The sequence below is a fragment of the Stigmatopora argus genome, chromosome 2 (genome assembly GCF_051989625.1).
Source record: "Stigmatopora argus isolate UIUO_Sarg chromosome 2, RoL_Sarg_1.0, whole genome shotgun sequence".
Taxonomy (NCBI): Eukaryota; Metazoa; Chordata; class Actinopteri; order Syngnathiformes; family Syngnathidae; genus Stigmatopora; species Stigmatopora argus.
In genome coordinates this window covers 7,809,408-7,824,379 of record NC_135388.1, presented here as the reverse complement: position 1 = coordinate 7,824,379, position 14,972 = coordinate 7,809,408, and the positions used below count along the sequence as shown (strand labels likewise).

The window sequence follows — 14,972 nt, the reverse complement described above, 5'->3', positions numbered from 1 at the left end:
ATTAGTGGGTATTCTCTGTAAAGTACACATCCGGACGACTACATTCAGGGATCCTCTTAGGTAATCATATTTGAATTGTGCGGATTTTTATAATTAGTGTTGTGCTTAACCTTATGTCCTCAATAACTCATTAGTTTCGTCGGAAAGGAGGCTGCTGGTGGCACGTACTGGTATGAGTGATAGATACATAGTACATATCTTGAGTACCACTCTTGAAATTATATGTTTGAAAGTAATGGGATTGGCAAACAGAGATATACATTCAGTAACAAAAGGAAATGTTGGAGGGTTAAACTAATAATTAAAAAACAGTCAGCCTACACTGCACTGCAGTCAGGTGTGCAGCTTTTGCCATATCTGTGTCTCAAGCAGATTTGTCGTATTTGTGATCCTGTTTGTTTTATTTGGACACAATGGGATTTTGTTTGTGGTTCTTGTGGTTTTTCTTCCCCCGCACACAAACAATATATGCCTGAGCTTTCTTTCTGTGTCTCTCTTGTCAATGATATGTGTTCGATCCAGAATAAGCAGAACCTGATGTGGAAGCAGATCGACCTCAAAGGCAAGGAACCAGAGAAAGGAGCGCTGATGTCCTACACCATTCCCGACCTAAGAATCCCCCTTTCCTATGAGGTCCGACTGGCTCCCATCACTAACTACAGCCCTGGAGAATTTGTCAGTCGCACTATCCAGTACTCTGAACGTGAGTCCTCACACGTATACAACTATGTATGTTGCTATACCTCGCATTAGAGTACTCTAATGCGAGGTATAGCAACATACATGTATGTAAATGTATCTAACAGGAGTGAAAATCCACTATGCATTTATGCTCTAGCTTACTACAGACCTGCAAAATTCCCGATAGCCTAGCTAAGAAAACCAACAGACTGGATTAAATCCGATTGTCTTGCGATCTCCCAAGAGTACCTTGGCCATGGACTGTTCGATCGTGATCGACATATTGAGCAGCCCTGATCTAAGGCATAATGCAATAGCGAGTCATGACAGACTCTTATGAGAAAAATGTGTTTATTACTGTCACATTTGTAAAAATTTAAAAGATGACATTTTCCATTTTTTTAATAAGTGCTAAAACATCCACATAAAGCTCACAAGCATGTTTTTGGAGAAATTCCCACATATAAAAATTCGAGCTAGCCCTCGCATTTATATGTATACTATATGTATTTACTTGTTAACCAATTATGTTTATCAACTATTTGACCTATTTTCTTACAGCGTACACCTACTATAGACCCTCAGGTGAGTCCTTTTATCTTTCAGCTTCCACATTCCTTCTTTTGTATCTAAACTCATTTTTGTTATTGATGAAATGCTTAATAATTGGACATGGCCCATTAGTTAATTAATGTAGCTTTATTTTCTTTACCAACTCATGTTGGACGAATGGAATTTTTATTTAAAAAAAATCATGTAAAGTAAATTCCCACGCAAACCTGGGTTCAACCCCTCGACCTCAGAACTGTTAGGGCAACTCGCTAACCACTGGAGCCGCATGCAATGCCACATAATCTGAAGTACTCTGATTTGATTGGCTAAAATTTCTGGCATTTAAATACTGCCTACTAACCATAATAGCTTCAACTTCCTAAAAATGTTGGCTTTTATTTGCATTTTGTTTTTGTTCTAAATTGCTCAGCACTTTTTTTTCCGCTGGGATGTATAGGATTAACTTGTTTTCTTGGCTTTCACTACCTCCCTTATTATATCCCGGAAAAAAAAACATCTTATGGAGGTAGGTGTTTATTTGTCTTAAATTGATGATGCACACGGCAACTATTCGGTAAATCTGCCAATGCATCCAAACAATATTGGATTGGTTTTTGTTGGCTGCTGAGAGCCAGATTGTTATTACAAACAATATCTTATTGCGATTGTCAGCCATACTTTTTGTTTATGTTCTTTTGTGTTCTCCTGAGGTCCGACCTCATAAACTCTTTCCATCGCTGATCTTTCCAGTTTTCCCCCAAGTGTAGCATTAAAGTACATTATACCAGTGAACGTTAATATCCTCCAAGTATCTCAGTCCCTCCATGTGTCTTAATCAGCCCGCTGAACACTCCCTGTCCTCTTTATTAAGAGACATGCAACATTAGTTTGGCACGGGTGTCACTCAGCTCTGCATGCAATTAAAACAACAGCAGATTGGAGCAGACTGCGAGAACAACGGTGCAAATTGGAACAAGTAGGTGTCGAGTAATAGATTAGCTTCTTGAAACAAATAATAACACAGGCCCTCTTCGCATGGAGTAGCAGACACAGTAAGCAAATGGGGCGCATGGATTTATTGAGTCAATGCAGTGTTAATGAACCGGATTTTGGCTGAACAGATGAACAACTGAGCCCGCATTGCAAACATTTAACCCTTTATATCGGGCCCTCATTTAACTCGTTGGCTGCTCATTCTTGGTTCTAAACGTCTAATCCATTTTGACCGGAAGAGGTTGGCAGTGATTGATCACTGCTAACCCTCCCAGTCAGATTGGATTGGACCTTCACCGCCACCAATTTTCTTTGTCACACTATAAGGTACAGTTAAATTATTTTTTTTAACCCCAAAAATTGACTGTGTGCCTTAGAATTCGGGCATAATTATTTATGACCGCTCCAGTAAAGTCCATGGAAGACGCATTCATCATCCATCAAACGCATCAATAAAACAATGTAACAAATAATACATTAATAAATTGTACAAAAATGCTATTTCAATAATGAACAACTGGGAAATGCAACAGATTGATGCACTCATACGTCGTATAATCAATCAAATACACCTTGTGTGTGAAAATAAAGTCGCTCCTTGATGGTGCGCTTCATAATTCAAAATTCTTTTGTTTGTTGAAGTTATGTCAAAATCTGAGACAGTGCCACAGGGTGGATGTTCAGTGCCCAAGGCAAGTAAAACAGTTTACTCCCTTAGGACAGCACACTCCTCAGGTTATCATCACCAACACCCCGTGGAAAAAAAAATAGTCAAAGAAAAAGGCTCCGGGGAAGATATAAACAGGATCTGGTTGGCTGAAGAAATTCATTTGATAGCACTCTGTTTAGGATTATGTTCTTGGTGACAGTCTGACTATTGCTGACCAAATTCTAACAATGTATACATTGCTGCAAAGTTATATTTTGATAAATGACTTGACCAGTGTCTTCTATTTTTTAATCACTTACCTGACTTTAAACAAGTTTTTGGGGAAATTTAGGTTGCAATCTGTAATGTTCAACCTATAAACAAACAGGCTTCCATGGATATGCTTTCCAGGCACTCATTCACTATATTGTTGCCTTTCTTCAAGCAAACCACAGACACATTTCTAGCAGTGATCTATGTAGTGGCATTCTAAGAGCATTCCCTGTCCGGATCCGTTGATAAACTGCACTTGGCTACGTTCCAATTCTCCGCTCTTCACAAAGAAAAGCACCAAAAGTCACACTGTGCTCTTTGGGGGGAATGCGTCAGTGCATGTACATACGTGAGCAGGGTGGGAGTTGGGTCAGTGGTTTGAATTAGAAACAGCAACAAAAAAGGGCATCATAGTTTGATGGTAATCCAGGTCAGGCTCTGATTTATTTTGCTGGCTCGCAGCTTGCAAGTATGGATTTTTAACCATTATACATCCCAAGATACAAAGCACACACAGGGCCTTTTCATTAAATTTGCTTCTAGTTAGGTCAGTTTGAGCTTGGACCAAGTTCTCTTCATAAACCCAACCGATTTCTCCGACAATATTCTGGCAGGGAAGTTGGCAAGATTCAAAATGCCATTTTGCTTCCATTTGTCTACAACAAATCTGTCAATTGTGACCTCTAAAACACTTGTCACTTTTGTTTTCTTCATATTCACACATCAGGCCACGTGTGTGGGTTTGAGGACCAGAGGATTTGTGGTTTTTCACAAGACCGAAGCGATGCATTTGACTGGACTCGACAGAATCACTTGACCCAGAATCCGAGACGGTCAGCCAACACAGGCCCCGAGACGGACCGCAGCGGAACTAAAGAGGGTGAGAAAAACGGGGAAAACTTGTAACACACACTTTCACACAACAGCTCTGAATGCCATTTACTTGTTCCCAGGTTACTACATGTACATCGAAGCGTCACGACCGCGTGTTCAAGGGGACAAGGCTCGTCTGCTTTCTCCTCTTTTTAACGTGACTACGGTGAGGAGCCCCAAGGGGTCTAACAGAGTCCCTTACTGCGTCTCCTTCTACTACCACATGAAGGGCAAACATATTGGTGAGTGAATGAGAGAACAATAACGTGCACACTTAAAGTCTGTTGAGATCTTCCATAGAAACAAGATAGACATGCAATCGATTAAGCTGTATGTGTACTTTGAAACCTCAAAGTAAGGAAGGATTTTTATCCAGCAGTCCATTTACGATATATACAGTATCTGGTCAAACTACTTGAAGTATAAGACAACAATAAAATGACCATAGTTGCATCAAAACAAGAAATGAGCAGTAAAATGAGTGCACAGTGATATGATGGGAAGTGTGTGTTGACCATTCATCCTGAATTCTAATATGATTGGTTACTTCTGAAACCAGACACTTTGCCAAGGATAAACGTGTCTGCACACTTATTTCGCTTCGCTGTCTGAGTTTTTTATTTTTACTTTTTATCTTGAAAAATTATTATTTTTTGTGCAGGTTCTAACTCACAAAATATTGCTGGAAAACTTAAAAATGAATTATCTTCGTTTTAGGTTTAAGACCAGAAAAAGTTGGCATTTGAACAAGGCTCCAAATACCTTTTATATCCAGCCTAGTATTGATCCTATATGGTCTAATCCAAATGGTCACATTTAGACAGTGTGATGTCTTATATTTGATCGAAATGGTTGTGAAAAAACTTTATTAAATGTCTGGAGCTATCTCGGCAATGTGATAGAAGTCGGCTTGCACTTTCAAGTAAGTTGTTATTCAAACCTAATATATTACGATTTGTTATTTCACTTGACATTGCACTACTTTTAGGGAACATTTTAGGTACTGGATCTCAATATGATATGATCACGTGCGACGTATCTGTCTAGCAAAACTGTGATATTGGTTTCAAATTTAAAACATATTTATACAAATAGAAGTACATTGTGTTTTTGATTGAGCATGGAAAATTGGTAGAACTAATTGAACCATTACGCCTAACTTATTTGATATACCCCCTCCTTAAAAATGATAAAAAGCACATAGTATGTTGTGACAACTGGAGAGTATATGTAGTAACATATGGCACTCTCTTGAAAAAAGTCAAGAGATCTGGCGTTATGCCGATTCCCAGATCTCCGTGCTTTTTTTCTGGCCAAATCTCAAATTCGAGCTTGACCCAAACTGGCAAAGCTGGATGTGTTGACAATAGCGAGGGTGGCAGGTCTCTTTGTGTGTGTGTGTGCGTGTGTTTGCTTTTGAACACGGCAGTGGGTGTGTGATTTATGGCAATGGCACGACACAATCAGTCACTTGGGTAAGCTGTTCATCATAATATGCTCTGTCACACAGCTCAAAGGCATCCAGCTCGGAGCTTGCACAACTCACCACACACACAAGCCTACTAGTATATTCCCACGAGAGTAGCACAAGACTTCATAACGTTCGCACAAAGGCTCTCTAACAACAGTATACCTTAATCCAGAAAGGTCCTGTGGCACAAGATATAAAATATCCTGTGAGCATACCATTTACAGGCCACAAATTTAAATCGGTGCCTGCCATTGAGAGCAATGTTCCCTCTAAGCTGCGCGTGTGCGCAATTGCGCACTACTCTCGTCTTCTCTGCGCACAGCAAATCATATGGAGTGCACAAAATAAAATCCTTTTTTTTTTCGCTGTGAGGCCGACGCGCGAACCACTCATCCGCCGGGCCGCCCATTCATAGATATTAAGCTTTACATTTTATTATTACTAAATCATTTATGTGTAGTAGACATACACCTGCTTATGGCAGGTGTGATACTGGTGTGTGCCCATAGCGAGCAATGATGATGTTGCTCACACCGGTACTCAGTGTGCTCAGGGAGGTTGTCTTTCTGCCCAGACAAACAAAAAATTAGAGGGAACATTGATTGAGAGCGCTAGACGTCCAATCCATTTTGAACGAGGGTGCCAGTGGCACTGAAATATAAGCATTCCCATCTCAATTGATTTGGAACATCTACGGTTTTCATTGACAGGCAATGAATTGAGTATTAAGAAAAGAAAACAAGATCAAGAACAGGTTTCACTTGTTATTGAGGACCATAACCAGTGTATTTCTGTTGTGAGTCATTTTAATGTGTTCATTTTATTTCTTATATTTTTTTATTTATTGTGCAAAGATTGAGAACTACAGAAACACGGCTTTTTTTCTCCAAGGTGACTATAAATTAAAAAGTTGTTATCAATGATGGTCTTTTTGTACTAGTGTTTGGCAGTGAGGTGACATCTGTCGCCCATTATAGCTCCTTTCTTATGATTACAACATTCCGTTAGCAGTTTACACCCAGCTCGTCTACAAGCTGCCCTTTCATCGACACTGTCGGTCTCCCAATTTGCCTCCAATTTGTTGTCACTTTAATTGCCTCTCCCTGCCCAAGCTGATATCGCAGTCACAGTGGGGCCCCTCATGACAAAATAAAGGAGGGGATGGGTTTGAGGTCAGTATCCAAGAGTGGAAAAACAAGCATAGAGGATGAGTGATGTAGCATCGGGAAAAAAATGGTCAAATGTTTCAAAATAGATTGAAGGCTGTAATAGAGATACAAGGTGAAGTAAAATGGAACAGAAAGTGCGGCTAAGGAGGCTTTTAGCACATTAATGTCCATACAAAGGGAAATGACACAAAAGCTCAGTTACCGATGCACATGCACTCGAGTAGTTGAGAAAAGAGAAACTACAGAAGGGCTATTGAATAGTGCACTTGTACTCTATTTTATATGACAAGTTTTTGTTGTCTTGATGTTGTGCTTGTGTGGATAAGAGTGTAGAGCGCCAAATGAAATTCCATATCTGGCTAAGCGAGGGTGCTGTGAATCTTTTGGTTCACCTGCTGTAAATGAAATTCTGTGTTGGAACCAGCACAACATCAACATTTAATGAAGTTTCAGTGGCCGTGGTGGTTCTGTTTTTGAAAACTTCCACTGGCAAGCTGACTTGGAATTGTTGGGTGCTTTTGCCAAGTGATAAAAGAAAAATGAATGGTTATTTAAATCATTCTTCCCTTGTACATTTTTTAATTAAAAGAATTCCAGTGTGAGTTACAACAGAAAAACAACTTTTCGACATTATATTCAATACTGCATGGCTCGGATTGCAAACCACTGTTGCTCTACTTTACCATTATTTTGTTTTTTTAATGTTGTTTGAAATTTTGTTAAACTTGAACATCAAGATTTGGAACGAATTTTAAAAAATGCAATATGAGCATTACGGTCAATGATCATATTAAACTTTTTAACCGGTAATTGTTTGATTGTTAGCATTACTAACATATATTCTTGCACAAAAACTGGAGTTGATAAACATTTGCAACAGCACAGGTCGAGAAAATGAAAAAAAAAACACAAATTGCTGCTTTATTGGTTCGCATAAGGCACAGCGTTTGCTGTCTGTCTCCGCAAGACATGTTTGTTCTAGAAGCAGCGAAACAGATGAGGGTCAGACCGAGGCGAGAATCGATGTCAGCACATTTCTACTCGCCCAAATCGAAAATTCGCAACGCTAATGTGTGTTTGTCTGTGTGCGTGCGTTTGTGTGTACCTCATAGACAAAATCCCCAATCCAGCTATGCTCTCTACAGCTTTATTAAGAACCCTTATCAATTCACCCTTACAGTATTTATACTCCTTTCTTCATCACTATTTGGATGAATTGTCTTTTAGTCGTTGTAATGAAAGCGAGCATGTTTCTCAGTGTTTGGACTACATTTGCACAAATTCCCTTCCAAAATGAACCGTTTGCGACATTTGGCTGCTTAAACGACTTTTTCAAGCACATTACTTTTCCTGTTTCATATTAGCCTCCCATAATGGACGGCAACTTCCAGGTTGCCGATTCATTGGTCGTCAGAAATAGTGAGCAAAAATGAATATGACTGTCATTTTAGAGTAGCTCGCGGTAAAATTTCTTAGTCGCCATTGTGGCATGCTAGTCAATAGAATTATTTAAAAATAAAATGATGATAATAAAAATTAGAATGATCAATGTAATGATTTCTACAATGATTTAGTCGTTTGTGCTAGTTTTGTCACGGAAGTTACTTTAACAAAAGTTAAAGTTATTCGCAGTGGCCCACCTGTGACCCAAATTAATTGTGCTCTGAGATGGCTAATACATTCACTAAATTATACTAATTTCCCCACTGCACAGGAAATGCTGCAACACATTGGATGGGTCACTACACATCCAAAGAGCACATAGAAACAGACTGAGTGTGTTACAGTGTCTTGATGAAAAACAATGTTTGTGTCATTTATAGTCAGTCTACTTACCCTTGGCACACACCCCTTGGGACGAAAGAGAATGTTAATTACTTACTAGCTTGATTATTTCAAGGTTTCAGTCACATTTTCTCCAAAACATGCAAATGTCACCCATGAGAGTAGGGAGAACATTTGTGACCATATGGGGAGATACATTTTCTTGCAAAAAAAAGCAGACTCGCACCAAATGGATATGCATGAAATACCTTAGCCCCTACTGCCTACGCATGTGTTGAGAGACTGGAAGTTGGTTAATATTGCACTTAAGAGCTGTCTGGGAATTTCTTAACAAGATGAATGGTTCTTTAACAACTTTGAGGCTGAGGAGTTGTGTTCTGTACTTATTTATAGGGCCTAAGGGAGTATGAGTTATGCTATGTTTTCACTGTGTTTTACTTACTAACTTCCTATTATAAGGGATTCCTTTTAGCAATGTTACTATTTAGTCGGGACGTCCAGTCAATTTGCAAATATTTGTCATCACAAAGTTATTATCAGGAACCTAGAAGTGAAGAATTGCATTCATTTAATAATACTAAACAAAGTTACTCGGTGTAGTTGTGTTAAGGTAAACTGTTTATTGAGGCATACATACCACTAAACCAAAAAATCTCCCGTTGTTACTGAGTATTATTGGTTTGTGTAATTTGTTTTATTTTTCAATTTAACATTATGCTCAGCGCACATTTCAATAGCCAATTATCTGAGACGTGTTCAATACATGGTGGAAGTGAGCCATCTTGCGTGGGTCAATATTTTGAAATGTTTCAGCCTTTGGAGTTGAATGTCAAAACCACAACATTACAGTCTAATGATGCATCCTTTCTCGATAACCCTTGTCTTCATGACTGCAGACTTTGTATGGGGGGTGGGGTTACACCTTGGATTAACCATTAGCCAGTAGTATCCAGGCACATATATTCTTCAATAAATCTGATTTGCAAACCTGAGAAAAACATAAAAACAAGGGAAACATGCAACAATATAATGCGGTTAAATACAACCTTAATGCACAAAATACTGCATTCTGTTATCACAGTTGCAGATACTCCTCTTGATTGGATGTTTTATGATGTGCCATGTCCAATCAATGTATTTAGACAGATTTTTTTTCGTATATTTTCTGAATATGCCATGTTTTTTTACAGGAACTCTCAATGTTCTTTCAAGAATAAGGAGCATTGGCATTGCCTTTGTGGACTCCATGTTGTGGACAAAATCTGGTCATCAGGGACCCAATTGGAAGAAGGCCTACTTTGACATCAGTCCCAGTGGACCATTTCAGGTATGACATTATGGTTAACGAATAATGCCGTGAAGTGATTGTGTCTCTTTGAAATGATATCAGGAATCGAGTGCCAAAGGTTGGAGAGAGTTGATACAAAAGATTTAGCAAAAAGTTCCTGTTTCTAAATGGCAGCATTAACCTTTTTAGTAGCCCCTGCAGCTTCACACGCATCTATTGTGAATGCAAAGGCATGACTTGACCTAAATGTGTGACCCAATCATCAGTAGTAGTGAGTTTGGGACTGTTTGTTGGTTGTCTCTGAACTATCAGGCCCAGGGCATGTTACAACTCCATTGTGAGTAGGTTGCCACAAGAATAAGAAAAAATAATAATAAAGAGTTTATGCTGCTTTTATTTCCATGGTATTACATGGTGTTGCTTGCTTTTGTTCTCAACTCTCTCATCTTTGGGAGATATACTCTTTTTGAGGGTTCCTCTACTCTGCATAATTCTCAAGAGGGAATTCTCCTTTGCATCCTAGATAGAAAAGAAGTGGGGGTGAACACTGGTGGTTTCTTGAACTAAAATGAATCCAGCGAAACATTGGGCTTCAGACTTTTCTTTGCAATTTGATTAAAAACAATTTCATGAGAAAATTCACAAGTAGTGTAAGGAAAAAGGAGTGAAAGAAAAGTTACACAAACGCTTACTTGCAGTGCAGGGGAAAATTACGTATCTACCGTTTTTAATCTTCTTTCTAAAGATGAACAAATCTTGGTAAGTAGCAAACTATTGACAAGGTTATAAACTCCATTTATTCCAATGACATACAAACCAACCTCAAAGCATCTGTCATGTTAGTGCCTGTGCCAAAATTGTAAATTTTGGAACCGTTTGCCAATGCCCGGTGGACGTCATATAGTTAAATCAATTAATGGATACATCAAAGCTAATGACAAGAATAAAAAATGTGAAACAAATGTGAATTAACCTTACATTTTAATGCGACATCTGGGGGGGGGAACCTTGCCTGTGCAATACATCAATTGAAGATTTGGAGCTTTCAGATTTTTTGGGGGAGGGAGAGCCATTTTCGTATATATGGAGACCTTTTGAATGAACATTCAGCTGCTTTTTCTGCTGAATCTTAGCAAGAAGCTCATCCCCACCTCTGCCAGAGGATTTTTTGCCTCATCGGGAATCGAGAACAACAAAGTTTCAAACTTACCTTTATCACCGTTCAAAGTAGGATGTAACTACCCAATGGTGTGTTCCTCATTGCAAACGAGTCATGACGTACACCAACTTTCCAAACAATTTTGTAAAGATACAATATGAAAACCATTAGAGAACGTTTGAAAATATATTCCCCCAAATTAAGCCACTTTGTGACTCACGCTATACCTTCCATCCATGAATCATTATTATCCGACTGTCCATTGATTTGAAATTATTATATCCAAGGCAGAATTTATGTCAGAGCCTCCCATAACAGGATGTAGGATTTTTCTTTTATAAGGGTTTCAATAGGTTCTGGAACTTATTCTGGCCAATCGGCCACCTTATCGACATTATTCTGCCGTTATCGACATTCTGCCGTAATTATAGACAGGGCCACACGTGTGGTTTATTGCATTAAACAGCAAATGTAAATAGCTATTATGTAGCATTTAGATAGGTTGGTATGTCGGCTCTAAGAGAATAGACATAATGGGGATAAGATGTACATACTATGTGGAAGAAAGAAGTCTGGCGGCAGCAGTTACTGGCCTTGTTTTCTGCGTTACAGCGGACAATGGCTCGTTTTATTTTGCACTTTTTTGCCACAATCATAAAGCCAGGAAATGAACATCACAACTGTTTTCTGTCTATGCGCCGTCCTGAGGGTATAACAAAGCTATGCTGTTATATTCCATACTTTGTTGTTGTCGACAAAGGCTGTCCATAAAAAAAGACTACCGAGACAAGATACTCATTTCAGTCTCTAAATGAGTGTGTACCATATTGCAAATAATGTATTTTATGGCAAGAAGTCACCATTATATTTTGTGTAAAACATTATTTACTGCTTGTCATCAACATTTACCATGAACATCATCTGAAATTGGGAGTTGTAGGTCCCTCAGCATGGCAAATGGGTATTTAAATGTGCACTTTCAGCCCAATCTGTATGTCTCTACTTGTTTTCGACTCATCATCTTTGAGCTCTCATATGTACTTTGCTTTGCGGCACTTTTTGATTTACAAATGAAGCACTAATTATCTCCCATTCACATTTCCCTGCATCTGAGATAAACATATCTTAATCTTTGACCTGCAGCCTGTCAGATATTCCAGTTTTCTTCACATTTGTCATTTACATCCCCCCCCCAAAATGCTTTGTTTGTTTGGTTTCCATCTAGTGATGTCCAAACTGGTGAGGGCATGCAAATGTGTTTTTCTCCCTCTTGACCATTTATTGATTTCAGTGCATGTTGTATTTGTGTGGCACATTGTTTGTTTTGCACTTAAAACATTGCAAATACTTTAATTTCGGGACTAAAACAGACAGTCAAACTTGCCTTAGGAAAGTGGGGACGTTAATTAGTCCCCAGTTATACAAAAAAAGAAGAACCTTACTTACTGTATTTAATCATGCATTTGTCTGGAATAAAAATTGCATTCAACTTGATAAGCTTAACATAAGATCCAATTAAATTCACGTATACAGATGTACAGACAGCAGCCGCAGTTATTAGCTATGACATATCAAGTAACATGTTTATATATGTGCAGTGGACTCTTGCAAGTTGTATTGTAATGATTGCGGATTCTCTCATTGTGTGCAAGCATGGGGGAAATCGAAACCATGATGAATGTAGACCGAAGACCTACGCTGGGGGGTGCGCGGGCCTTTCATTAACTTGGTTTCTGCAGCAATGTGTTTCCTTCACTCGAATGAGAACACGTGTGGAAGGGTGTTCAGGCAGAGGTACACTCCTCTGGGATGTTGGCAGTCAGCGGTGTATTGATTGACCAATGTAATGAGCGCCTTCAGTAAACATACACGCACACGCACACAAGATCAGGATAATTTGAAATGCCTGGTTGCCACATGAACACACCTTGGCGGTGAAATCTATTTCCACACGATTTTTTTTACTTAATGTTTTTATTGCCAGCATTACACATTGATGATATTTTGCACTGTACATCATATGATTACTTTGGAATCCTGGACACAAGACGATGATGAATATCACAATGCAACATGTTCTTTAATATCGAATTGCTTCACATTTCCCACAGCATGGTTCTTTCAATATTGTGTAAAATTACAGTCAGTGTTTTTATAGTGTGTAAGATTGATGCCATTTATAGAAGTAAAAATGAGAAACATTGGTTGTTGGGAATTGAAAGAGAAGGGACTAAAATTATATGACTTTTCTCAAAAAATAATGTAATTGCTAACGAACCTACTTTTTCCATCAATGTAATTATGTATGTTTGTGTTCACAAGGTAGCTCCTATTTTGTGGAACAAAAGTTGCTGTGGACTGAAGATAAACCCCCTTTTTATTTTGCAACTCTTATTATTAATTTTAGTGTCCCTTCCTTGCAATTATCAATTAATCAAAAAATATTACAACCGTTTCAGCTTTTAAAGAGACTCAGTTTTACCATTCGGTATTTGTAAGCAGTTGAACGAGATGATTAAAATACAAAAATACATTTCTTGTTCTCCCTGCAACTTTTGTCTGCTTTTTCTCACTTGATTATTTTTTGCTTTTTATGGAAATCTTCTCTAATCTTTGATGAATCCTCAATAGAGTAAAAGTGCTTGTGCGTGTTTTCCACATACTTGTGAATAATTTTGTCATAATTTGAGTTACTTTTAGACATTGTTGTCACAACTGAACATCATTAACATGGAGGTGATCCCATTTATCACTAAAAATAGTAGTATTGTAAGTTATAAAGTTGGACAGAAATGCAATGCTGTTGTAGAAATGCCCAAAAATCACGGCAAAAATTGCAGATCTGATCATTAAGTGTATATAGTGATGCCCAAGACAAGTCTAAATACATTTATTTCGATACAATCGCCACACTGCAAACATTTGCGTGATATCTATTCAGTCATCATCAGTGCAAAAACAAATACGTGACTCATAAGGACACATTTCGCATTCGACTCATGTACAAAGCTCGTCTTGTCATTCCCAGCAGCAGGCTGAGGGGAAACCAACATCAACCTTAATGAGGTGCAATAAAACAATCACTTTTCCTGCTGTGACTCATCCATGAGTTGTTATTAACAAAAGTGAATAGCATGAAGGATTCCGTAACATTCAATCTTTTAGCTAAACTCGGTATTTGAATGCAAAGAAGCAATGTTTTATGGTCACTTTCTAAGATGCAAAGGAAACACTAGACCAGAAGCCATGTCTTCCTTAATAGTGAGTTTATAACATGCTTGGCTTCCTATTAAATGTCAGCGACATAACTAATAGATATTCAAATACACTGTGATAAATTTTTGAGGCCAACCAAATGCACGCGCACGCCCACACACTATACTTGACATTTTAACTTTGCTTGCATTAATCAGGTTGTTTCTTTCAGCATCATACATTTAAAATGCCACGTTGAAACATTTAAAGAAATGCCCCGAGATATTCCAGGACTTAAATGGGGTGAATATATCCAAACACAAAGTCTGGAATGTGGCGCAGGCCATATGAGGTGAACCTGATAAACTACTTTCTTGGTCTAGCACTTCCTGTCACACTTTCCCCACCCTTCTTAAAACTGTGTTATGTATCTGGGGCCGCGGGGCGAATCCCATTTCTCTTCGCGACCGGTTCATTTCTCCATCAGCCTTCTCCTGCTCGCTCTGCTTTGCGTTTTTCCCTCCTAACACACCCTCCGGAGCCGCCTTCCCCCATCTTCATCATATTCAGTCTCCATTTTTTTTTAAACAGACCTTCTTTTCCATTCCAATCAATAACAACGAGTGCCGTATTTTTCGGACTATAAGTCACACTTGGGGTATGAGTCGTACTAGCCAAAAAATGAAAGAACACAATGAGGAGGAAAAAACTGGTCGCCTTTTTGACGGGGCAATTTTCTATATAATCAGCAACTAAGAAAACACATTTGGTAAAATAACAATAAAAATATGGAGAACACAGGCAAAATGGGCATCTGTTAAAATAACATTTTTTAACATAACTATAGCCTAAAAGAAACAATATAGTAATTGATTGTAAATTGT

General features: G+C 38.5%; 1 protein-coding gene across 7 annotated transcripts in view; it reads left to right on the top strand.

Annotated features, from left to right (window-relative positions):
* Positions 1-14,972, top strand: part of mdga1 (MAM domain containing glycosylphosphatidylinositol anchor 1) — a 164,693-nt gene that overhangs the window by 91,433 nt on the left and 58,288 nt on the right. For all 7 annotated transcript variants that reach the window (XR_013298099.1, XM_077592216.1, XM_077592196.1 and 4 more), the window contains 5 exons: positions 523-703; positions 1,243-1,266; positions 3,876-4,028; positions 4,102-4,263; positions 9,637-9,773. Coding sequence is in view for 6 of the 7 variants with exons in the window: in XM_077592216.1 (XP_077448342.1) it covers positions 523-703; positions 1,243-1,266; positions 3,876-4,028; positions 4,102-4,263; positions 9,637-9,773 (657 nt within the window). In the remaining variant the exon portion in view is untranslated. The remainder of the gene's footprint in view (positions 1-522; positions 704-1,242; positions 1,267-3,875; positions 4,029-4,101; positions 4,264-9,636; positions 9,774-14,972) is intronic.